This window comes from Panthera tigris, chromosome A1, assembly GCF_018350195.1.
Source record: "Panthera tigris isolate Pti1 chromosome A1, P.tigris_Pti1_mat1.1, whole genome shotgun sequence".
In the NCBI taxonomy this organism is placed as follows: Eukaryota; Metazoa; Chordata; class Mammalia; order Carnivora; family Felidae; genus Panthera; species Panthera tigris.
This window is the reverse complement of record NC_056660.1, coordinates 78,100,701-78,112,727: the sequence shown is the minus strand read 5'-3', so window position 1 is coordinate 78,112,727 and position 12,027 is coordinate 78,100,701. Positions and strand designations below refer to the sequence as shown.

At 36.6% G+C, this 12,027-nt stretch overlaps 1 protein-coding gene across 4 annotated transcripts in view; it reads right to left on the bottom strand.

The window, feature by feature from the left end:
* Positions 1–12,027, bottom strand: part of MYO16 (myosin XVI) — a 610,989-nt gene that overhangs the window by 294,487 nt on the left and 304,475 nt on the right. For all 4 annotated transcript variants that reach the window (XR_006215346.1, XM_042980064.1, XM_042980054.1 and 1 more), the window contains exon 12: positions 8,979–9,044. Coding sequence is in view for 3 of the 4 variants with exons in the window: in XM_042980064.1 (XP_042835998.1) it covers positions 8,979–9,044 (66 nt within the window). In the remaining variant the exon portion in view is untranslated. The remainder of the gene's footprint in view (positions 1–8,978; positions 9,045–12,027) is intronic.

Genomic DNA, 12,027 nt, shown 5'->3' with positions numbered 1-12,027 from the left:
TTAATCCGAATAGAAAGCAGTTGCAGTTGAAACACAGAAGAATCTACAAATTTCTCAGAAAAACAAAAATTAACTTAATTTCAGTGACACAGTGATTGATGAGGATTGCCATGGTTCCAGTGTTTTTAGTCCTTTTGAGTTTCTAGTAAATTCTGCTACATTAGAATTAATCATTAAATGACAGGGAGGTGTCTGAGCTATGAAGAAATAGCATACTTATTTTTTTTAATTTATTTTTTTACAAAGTAACTTCCCTGTAGCCTCAAGGATATCAAGATTGGGAAGTTCAGGAGAAGATAGAGGGATGAATCCAGACAAGACAAAAGGCCCTAGAGGCTCAGTGTGCCTGTCCTGTGATGGTGGCCTGGGTCTTGGACTCTGTGGGCATTATGTGGTGATGGGAAAGACCTGAATGAGGCACCCTGACTCGATGGTCACACTGCATCAGGAGCAATTTCCGGATTCCAATGGTGGTATGCGGGTTACACAGGTGAATGCCTTGGTTTGCACAATGTTTGGAAATGCACAGGGCATATACTCAAGGTTGATGGGACCCCATGCCAGCAAATCATTTGAAAATGGTTGGGGAGAAAAAGTTGTTTGTGCTATTTATCTGCAAATTTTTCATATGTTTGAAGTTATTTAAAACCATAAGGGAAATAATTTTTTTAAATGGACTAAATGATCTACAGCTCTAAGAAATAATTGGATGAATCGCACAAACATGATGTTGAGTGCAATCTATCAGACACAGAGAGAACACTCTCGATGATAAAGTATAAAAACAGGTGGAACTAATCTACACTGTTAAGAAGTCACATGCCCTTGGCAAGCTACTAGTGATTGCAGAAGAGTGAGAGTGTGGCTTCGGGAGAGCCAGAAATGTTCTGGATCTGAGGGCTCATGAAAATGTATCCATCTGGACACTTATAAATCCATGAGTACTATATCTCAATAAAAACTCCAAAAAACCCAAAATCTGTAAACACTCTGGTTCGGGTGCAGAGACCAGAAAAAGAGATCAGTGGAACAGACTAGAGAACTCAACCCAAGCCTACACATGGGTGGGGATTTGGGGCACAAAATGGGCTGTTTCATGCATCAGTCATATAGGATAGTGTTCAAAAAACCGATATTAGTAAAGGAAAAAAACCACTGATCTCTAGCTCATGTGATATGTAAACATGAATTCCAAGTGCATTTAAGTCCCAAATATAAACAGCAAAACATAAAACATTTACACAAGTAAAGAGAATAATACTGTCATGATTTTGGAATAAGTAAATACAGTTCCCAAATACAAATTATAATGGGAAGGATGACTTAATATCACAACAGTACATGTGACAACTGCTTTTCTACCACAAACATCAAACATACAGTAATGATGATAAAAGTCAAAGACAGAGAGGAGATTAAGCTGTGCATAGAATCCATATATTATCCATGTCTTATAAATGACTCCTACAAATATATGCCTACAAAGAAAAACTGGAAATAAAATTGAAAATTGGACAAAGAATATGAACAGAAGAGAATAACTAATAAACATGAGAAAAGATGAGTAACTCTGTTATCCAAGGAAATCTCATTTCAAACAGCAGGGTAATAGATACAAAATACTGGTAACTTTATCAATGGCACAGTAATAATAATAATAATAATAATAATAATAATAATAGGGGTGTCTAAGTGTCTCAGTCAGTTAAGCCTCCAACTCTTGATTTTGGCTCAGGTCACTATCTCTCAGTTGTGAATTCGAGCCCTGCATTGGGCTCTGTACTGACACCTTAGCAGAACCTGCTTGGAACTCCCTCTCCCTCTATCTTCTCACCCCCCCCCCCAAATAAATAAACATTGAAAACAATAATCATAATAATAACAGTAATAATGGCTTACACTTGATGTGTGCTTGCTACTGTTCTAAGCACTTCATACTTATTCATCTAATTCTTGTAGAAATTACAAGTGGGGTATGAGAATCCTCTCCCTTTTTACAGGTGAGGAAACTGAAGCAAAGAAGTTAGCGACTGGTGCAAGGTCACATGTCTAATTAGCGGTGGGGTTGGTTTCAAAAGGAAGTTTTCGCCAGCACTAGAAAAATGCATCTGCAGTACTGAGGGTTGTTGTTGCTAACTGGAACAGTGATTTAGCAACAACTTCTAAACTGAAGAAGGTAGGCTTGACCGCGAATCTCTCTGAAGAAACTCTTGCACGTCGGCAAAAAAGCACACACAAAACAGTTGTTAGCACTCTTTGTAAGAGCAGAAAACATGGCAATAATTAAAAATTGGTATAGGGTTTAATGGATGAATATAAGTGATTGTGTTTTAATATGATAAAATACTATAGGACATTGAGAATAAATTATCTAGGTCTAAAACTATCAATATAAAATATTTTTGAAAGCACAGTGGCTAATGAAAATTTTCTTTCTTTCTTTCTTCCTTTCTTTTTTTTTTTTTTTGGTAAATGGATATGGTTTGATGGTTTGTATGTCCTCTGAATGAATTAAAACAGAAAATAATGAAAAAAATAAAAAATGAAAAATGAAACAGAAAAAAATGGTATATGCAGTTTTTTCTTGCCTGTGTACAGTAGGACCCCCCTTATCCACCAGTTATATGTTCCAGGACCCCCAGGGGACACCAAAAACCACAGAGAATACCAAACCCTATATACACTTTTTTTTTCCTCTATGGACAGAACTATGATAAGGTTTAATGTATAAATTAGGCACAGTAAGATTACCAACAACAACTAAGAATGAAATGGAACACTTATAACAATATGCTATAATAAAAGTTGGTGGGCGCCTGGATAGCTCAGTCAGTTAAGCTTCCAAGTTTGACTGAGGTCATGATCTTGCAGTTCGTGGGTTCAAGCCCCGTGTAGGGCTCTGTGCTGACATCTCAGAGCCTGGAGCCTGTTCTGGGTTCTGTGTCTCCCTCTCTGCCCCTCTCCCACTCCTGCTCTCTCTCTCTCTCTCTCAAAATAAATAAACATTTAAAAATTTTAAATAAATAAATAAATAAATAAATAAATAAATAAATAAATGTTGTATGAGTATGGTCCCTCTCTCAAAATAACTTCTTATCTTGTACTCACGCTTCTTCTTGGGATGATGAGAGATGATCAAATGCCTATGTGATGAGACAAACTGCAGTGAGTATCGCAGGCACGTGATGTAGCATCAGGCCACTACTGACTTTCTTTTTTTTTTTTAATTTTTTAATATGTTTTTATTTACTTTTGAAGGAGAAAGAGAGAGAGACAGAGCATGAGTGGGGGAGGAGCAGAGAGAGAGGGAGACACAGAATGGGAAGCAGGCTCCAACCTCTGAGCTGTCAGCACAGAGCCCGACGTGGGGCTCGAACCCAGGAACTGCGAGATCGTGACCTGAGCCCAAGTCGGACGCCCAACCGACTGAGCCACCCAGGTGCCCAAGGCCACTACTGACTTTCTGATGCTACATTAGAAGGAAGATCAGTCCCTGGCTGACCGTGGGTAAGTGAGACCATGGAAAGTGAAAGCTCAGATAAGAGGGGGTGATTATATGTGTTTACATATAAAGATTAGATGAAAGGATAATAGTTTCAGGGAAGTGGTTGTCATTGCTCATGAAAAGGAATTTGCCTCTGTTGATAGCACACCACACCATCTGATCTAAGACACCATATAATTAAAACATAGCTTTATTTTCTGTACTGCACAGAAAATAAACGTTACAGTTAAACCAAGGCACGATGTGTTCTTACCACTTCTTTATAGCTGCATCCCAATCTCAGGAGAGCATTTGAACAAATACGACTTCTTTATTTGAAACAGTTTTGAAATTTTTGTATTTTTGGTTATTCCAGAATTTCAAATGGCTATCAAAATAGTTGATGATAGCGATGTATACACTAAAACTCATAAACTGACCAGAGAGTATTAGCCTAGCTGTGTTTTCTTGTAGGACAAATATCTGTTCTTTTTGAACATTTGTACTAACACCATTTCACATCCCAAGTCCAACATTGGCTTGATCAAACTCTAACAGAATGCTTCCAAACTCAATCTGTAAAATCTTGCTGAGAATTTCATTAAATGTTACAAACAAGGCCAGACAGAAGAGAGCCAGGAGCATATATGACTCCTACGCCATTTCTTCAAACTACTTAGTGTCACATCTTCTATTTAGGCAAAGTTTTACCAGGCATTAAAGGCGTAATGGATCTTGGGTATCTAAGTTTTTTCATGATTAACTAATAACCTTTCTCAGATCTCTTTTCTTATAAGCCTTCTCCTTTCCATGCAGTGTTAGAGTTTACATTGTAGAATACTCCACCGCTACCACCTGGTAAGACTCAGCTTGATGCTGATTCTATGCTTTATATGTAATGTCAGTACAAAATAATAATGTCAATAATAATAATGCCAATAATTTAATAATAATATTAAATAGATAATAATTAATTCTATTTTTTCCTAGTGAAGCTTGAAGATTTTCACTGACACGGTTCTCGTTTTCTGACAAGCCATGTAACCTTTAGATTGGCTACCATTGCCTTCAGCATTATTAACATTATTGTGTATTCTCATGTGGTCCAGCAAATATCATCAGCGTCAGCCACTCTCTTTCGCGCGTGCCTTCTCTCTCCGCTTCACCTCATTCTCTCCCCGTCTGCATCATCTGGAAACCAGAGGATTCTGGTCGGCGGAAATTTTAAGTGCTCTGTTGTAGCTCATGGGGGACATGGCATCACGTCAGCCTCACTCATGGGTACCTCCCTGTGCTGGACTCTCTAGTTCCAATAAATAAGGTCTTTCTTTTTTAAAGAAGCTTCCCTCCCTCTTTCCACCACACACGACCCCTCTCAATAAACTGCTGGGAGACTGCAGAATCCTGCCCCATTCGGATGTTTGAAGCCAACCACGCAGTCCCACAGCAGATGAAAGGGCCAGGTCCAGGCCCCCCAGCTGTCCGGATCCCATAACCCGTGGAACCTTCCTGACGTCAACAGCATGACTCACAGGGGCTCTCGGCGTCACAGTATGGTATGAATAGGTCACTCTACTTGTGTGAGTGGGTTACCTACTCATTGTCTACATATCTATATATAGATGACATATTCTGAAAAAAAGGTGTTTTACAAAGGAGCACATATAATAATTACAAAATTGCCTGAGGGCTTGGCATTTGTGCTGACAGAAGAGTCTGTCACGCATTTTGCTCTGGGGTTAGGTGACGTGGATTTAAATTCTGTCCCTACCATCGTGGAAGGCTTTAGAAAATTTGCTAAATCCACATGAGGCTTTTATCACCTCCAAATGGAAATAATAATTCTTATACTGATTGCGTTGCCTTTTGTGATTATGTGACGACATATGTGATGACTTTTGCAGCAGGCCTGCCACGTGATGAGCCCTAGACAGCACCAGGTCTCTTTCCAGCCCCACTCATCCAGAGCCAATGAGCTCTGCTCAGTCCCTCCAGCTCCGCGCCAAACTCGAACATGCAATGGGAATATTAGGAGACCAACGGTAATCAGAATCTGAAAGCTAATGAAGCCCTAAGCCAGGCATCCCACACTAATGCCACTTTACACAGCGGGACAGCTTAATCTCACTGCCAGTAGCAGCTGAAAAGAAAACGGGTACGATCATTTTTGTGCCCTCGTGTACGCAAAACCATAATTTTGAGAGATAATCTCCAGGTAGTTTATCTGGAATGATATCATCATTTCGTACACGGGAGATGTCCAGGTGATAGATCTTTGGTTTATGAAGTCCATGGTAAAGGTAATGGTGAGGAATACCTGAGAAAAGCCTGATGTTGTTGCTTGAGGGGATAATTGTGTATCTGTTGCTGACGTGTTCCCCCTCAGGACGTTCACTTGTTCGCTGGTTTCCGCAATGATACAAACACCAAGATGTTCATCCTTTCTGATTACTACCTCGACAATGTGTTAGATCTGGTTCTTTAGTGGCCGCCATCTGTCTCGTCACTGTTGTCTCTCCATCCCTCCTCCCTCCTGTTCCTCCTCCCCCTTTAACTCTCCTCCTTCTTCATTGCTTTCTATTATTTTTCTACTTCATTCCTTTTTAAAAATGTTTATCATTTTGAGAGAGAGGGAGAGAGCACAAGCAGGGGAGGATCAGAGAGGGAGGGAAAGAGAGAATCCCAAGCAGACTCCTCACGGTCAGAGAGCTTGCCACGGGGCTCAAACTCACAAACCATGAGGTTATAACCTGAGCCAAAATCAAGAGTTGCTTAACCAACTGAGCCACCCAGGTGCCCCTCCACCTCATTCTTAAATGTGGTGTGAGTCTTAGAAATCTTACAAAATGAAATACTCATGTGAATTATTCCTAATCTTGCATCCGATGTCAAATCTCAACATTATTTCAATTTAACCTCCAAAAACTTCACATATTCACCTGAATCTGGTTTTTCCTCAAAAATTTTTCTTTTCTTTCATGTTCTTTTTTGTTATGCATCCTCCTAGACCCACAAATTAAAAACCTGTGTCTCCAACAGATGCCCTTCTCTTTATTTTTTCCTCAAGCTTTTTATCAGTGCATATTTTACCTAAATATATTTATTTTCCTCTTACTTTCTATGCCAGCGTCTGTTGGAAATGATAGATATAAAGGATAATACATACAAGATATATGTTGCATTCACCATTTTAAGTTTTAATGAACTGTTCCTGCAAAAATCTCAATATATCATATCTTGTTCCTACAACAATATAGAAATATGTTTCTTGATGTGTCTCTCCTTTCTCTATTAATGTGTATTTCTGAAAGAACTGAAAATACAGCATGATATTTGAGGGTGTAAAACTGCCACACTATTAACGCCCTAAAAACAAACAAACCACAAAGTCACAGGTTTGTTTCATTTGAGATACACTATATATTATAACATGATAAGTAATGCCATACTAAAATAATTTATTATGTTAAATTTTCCCTAATACTTACAATTTGACCTCTAGGTCTATAGAAGCATTTAAATAAAAAATATATATATGTATATATATATATTTTTTAATTTTTTTTAACGTTTTTTTTATTTTTTATTTTTGAGACAGAGAGAGACAGAGCATGAATGGGGGAGGGGCAGAGAGAGAGGGAGACACAGAATCGGAAACAGGCTCCAGACTCTGAGCCATCAGCCCAGAGCCCGACACGGGGCTCGAACTCACGGAGTGCGAGATCGTGACCTGAGCTGAAGTCAGACGCTTAACCGACTGAGCCACCCAGGCGCCCCTATATGTATATATTTTATTCAATTAGTTAAAACTAGCTTTTGTCTCACCAGAAGATTCTTACTGAGTCTAAGATCAAATGTAAAAACATAAATATAAGCCAGGAACAACACACTAAGTGTCAACTTTAAATAGCAGGGGTTCTCTCTCTCTCTCTCTCTCTCTTAAATTGAATAATAATGAACTTATGAAATACCAAAGATGAAGAATTCTGTAAAGCTTGTGTAAGGCAAAATAAAAAGCCCCAAATACTTATAAAAGGCAAAAGGTCAAAATATAATGTTATAACTTAAAACTATCCAAATTAAACTCCAAGAACTTAGAAAGAAGGAGACAACAAAAATAAAGAAGCAGAAATCAATTATATAGAGAATAAATATACACTAGAAAAAAATTAAAAGTCAAGAGATGCTTTTCTTTGAAAAGAGTAATACAATCAATAAATTCCTAGCAAATGGATTTTAAAAAGTCAGAGAAGGCCCAAATTACCAACATATGGAATAAAAGTAAATCACTCAAATTCTACACACATTAAAAAAATAGGATCATGAATAATTATATGCCAAAAACTTTTGAAGATTAAATGTAAGAAACAGAATCCTTGAAAAACAAAATTACTAAAAACTGACATCAAAAGAAATAAAAATATGAGTAGTCCATATGTCTATCTAATAATCACAGGTTAATGTTTCTCCTCTGGCAGAACTGCTGATCCCTCTTGTCCTGGGCTATCATGCGCCCACACAGTCAGACTGCCCAGGGCTAAGGCTGGGATTGGGCCGAGTGGAATAAGGACAGTAGGCAAGGGGCAGTGGTTTCAAAGCAACAGTGGAAGGGACTTTGGGAAGAAGGGTGGAGGTTGGAGTAGTTAGGGTGCACTCTTTCTCAGGAGGTGTTTCTGTAAGAATTCTTCAATGATTCCTTGGGAGCTTCAAGAAGGTGATGTCTCTATCCCTTCCCCTCTCCCTCTCCCTCTTCTCTACACTTCCTCTTGCCACCTCCCTCTCCAACTTCTCTGAGCATGTCCCTGTTTCAAGAACCTGTGTCTACTCCTCTCTCCTGTTTGTTATGTTCCTGCTCCCTACGAGGGATTCTGCTTTAAGTGGAAACAGCCTTGTGAACAAAAGAGAGAGAGAGAGAGAGAGAGAGAGAGCGCGCTTGCACAATGATATTTTTGATCTCTTACTACTCAAAAATCATACTGTTTTCAGTTGCCTGGAATAATTTTCCAAAAGCAATTGCTCTTTTAATTTTGAAAGTCTCATAATTTAAAGTGGAAAGTCATTTGGAAAAATGTATAAATGCAATAATATCCTTTCTTATTCTCATGGTTCTAACATCATAGAACTTTTCTGAAAGAGGTCATGATGTTAAAATAAATACTTTACACCAACTGACCTTGAATTAGTCAGGAAGGAATGGAAAACAGAGTAACGCATTATTTAATTTTAGAAGTCTGTCTAGTGACTACAATTATAGGAAAATTACACATTATAAGTGCAAAGGAATCTTTTGATAAAAATAACATCCCGTTCCATTTTTGTCTCAGGACAGATTAAAGTCACTATTATGCAAATATTCAGTTTAGAGTTTTCTGAGAAGTTTCTGACTTTACTTATTGTTTGCAGGTTTCTTCTCAATCGATCATTTGATACGGATAGGTACGTCTAGTGGGTGTTACCCTACATTATTAAATGGCATCCAAAATTTTATACTCACCATGGTGGAATAAATTGGAAGCTCTTTGAATGGGTTAACAAGCAAGAGGATGTCTCCAATAAAAGTCTGTTAATAGAAAAGGATACAAGTGGTCAGTGGACTATATAAATAGGACACTTAAAATTAAAAATTATAGAATTTTTTAATCATTGTGCAAAATACAGAGAACAAATAAAAGCCGTATTTTAACATTTTGTGATCCTATGGAGAGTTTGTAAATAAAGAAACACAAAAATATAATTCAAATAAAATAAAATTGATAGGCTTGTTCCACCGACCACATAACAACTCAAATAACTGGATTCTAAGAATTTCTTTTCTTAAAGGGGCTTTGTGAGAATCAGAGTGAATAAAAAATATAACATTAAAACACATGGCAAAAAATGCTGAAGGTAATAAAGTAATGAGTTCTATGCTGCTGCAGAACAATAATAAGACGCATAACGCAAATTTAAAGTACAAAAAAGCAAATATAAATACTTTTGCGATTAAAAAAGGACAAGTAATGAGATATAAAGGCACAAAGAACAGATGGAATAAATAGAAACCAAATAATAAAATGACAGATTTAAACCCCAAAACATCAGTAATTACATCAAATGCAAAACTACTGAATACTCTAATTAAACGACAAAGATTATGAACTGGATTAAAGTACTTTAAATATATAGATTAAGAAAATTAGAAAGTAAAAAGGTAAAACAAGATACACCTGCAAACAATAATAACAAAAATGTGATTTAGCAATACTCAATTCATGAAAAAATAAATAAAAGTGATGAAAAGGGACATTGCACAATGATAACATGTTAAACCAATCAGGAATATATGGCAATTTAAAATTTCTATGAGACTAAAATTTAGCACAAAATGCATGAAGCAAAAACAGCTGTAAGGAGAAAAATTCAACACAGTAGTGGGGATTTGTAACAATTTGGTTTAGTAACTCATGGAATAAGCAGACAGAATGTTGAAATAATTACCACATTGACTGACTTATACACAACACTGTTAGCAAACAACTGCAGAATATACATTCTTTGAAATTGATCACAGACCAGTTCCATTGTATTTAAAGGACTTGAATCACACAGAGTGTGATTATGGCAGAAATAAGACAGAGATTATCAACCGATATCTAGAAAATTACAAAATGTCTAGGAATTATACAATACATCTGCAAATAACCTATGAGCCTAAAAAGGAGCTACAACGAAAATGAGAAAATATTTTGGTTATCTCCTAATTTGTGAGATGCAACTGAAGGTATATTTAGTATGGAAATTATTGCCTGATATGATATTTATAATGCTAGAAAAGAAGAAAAGCTGGTAATTAACGATCTAATTGTCCTTTTCAAGGAGCACATCCGATCACATCAAATTATACAGAAATAAATAATCAGTATAACAGTAGAAATTAAAAGAATAGAAACAAAAGTCAGAAGGTGGCCTTTTGAACAATGTAATGAAATGGTGAGTACCCTAACAAGACTTTGGAAACAAGAGAAAATGCATAAGCTACTAGTATCCAAAATATGACATTACTACAGACAGTATAGACATGAAAACAGATGAAGAGATATTAGGAATCATACTTTAGTCACTGTGGCTGGATATTTAGATAATGTGATAATGTGACAACAATCCACCATCTTACCAAAACGAACACAAGAAGATACAGAATGTCTCACGACTTTGTTTTTCTGAAAAAGAACTTTGAATCTCTAAGAAACCTTTGCACCAAGAAAATTTAAACTTCACTGGTGAATTCTTCCCAACATCAATGAACAAGATAAATGTTACACAAATTATTTTAGAATATAACAGAAAAGGAACGCCGTTACATTTTAAGAGGCCTGCATAAACTTGGTATTACACACCTAACTCGTATATTCAAAGAAAGAAAAGTTATAGGTTTCTCTCTTTCGTTAAGTACGTGCAAAAATCGTGAACAAAATATTGACAATTTAAATCCAGTAATACATTCAGCAGATAATCTGTTTCAACCAAGTAGGCTTTATTCTAGTAATGCAAGGTTGGCTTCATATTAGAAAACCAACTGTTACAATTTATAATGCTAAAGAGTAGGGATGCCTGGGTGGCTCAGTCAGTTGGGCAGCTGAATTCAGCTCGGGTCATGATCTCACAGTCTGAGTTTGAGCCTTGCGTCGGGCTCTGTGCTGACAGCTTGGAGCCTGGAGCCTGCTTCAGATTCTGTGTCTCCCTCTCTCTCTGACCCTCCCCTGCTTATTCTCTGTCTCTTTCTTAAAAAATAATACATACTAAAAAAAATTTTCCAATACTAAAGAGTAAAGAATAAAAGCCATATGATCATCTCAATAAATGTCAGAAAACATTTAATAGTATTCGATGCCCACTCCTGACTGAAAATAATAATAACTTTGAAAAGTATTAATATAAGGAAGTTAATCAAATAACATTCAACTAGATCTATGGCAGGGTTACTGCAAACAACGTGCTTAATGATAAAACATTGAAAGCTTTGCCCTGGGATCCAAAATAAGGTAGGGATGCCTAATGTTGTCACTTCCAGTCATCTTTCTATTAAGAGTACCATCCGATGAAATAAAATAAGAAAAGAAAGTAAGGACGCTATCAAGATTTAAAAGAAAAAAATAAAAGCCATTATCTACATACCATATAACGGTATGTGCTGAAAATCCCAAAGAATATCCATATAAATCCATGTTTACATATGAATTTAGCAAGATTGGCAGATAAAATATGCATATTACAATTGAATTATATCTCCATATTTGTCATAAACAATAAGAAAATGAAATTCCCTTGTTATTTTCAATAAGAAAATAACATTTATTATAGCATTATAGCAGCAAAACTTGAAAAATGCCCAGAAACAGATAATATAAAGGGTCAAGAGTTCTACACCAAAAATTTAAAAATGTTCCAGAGAAATGAAACACAACCAAAAGAGGGATATTAACCTTCCATGATATATAGAAGAATTCCATGTGTTAAGATCTATCATACTGCCATAGTGATTAAGATCTTTCAGTCCTGGTTTA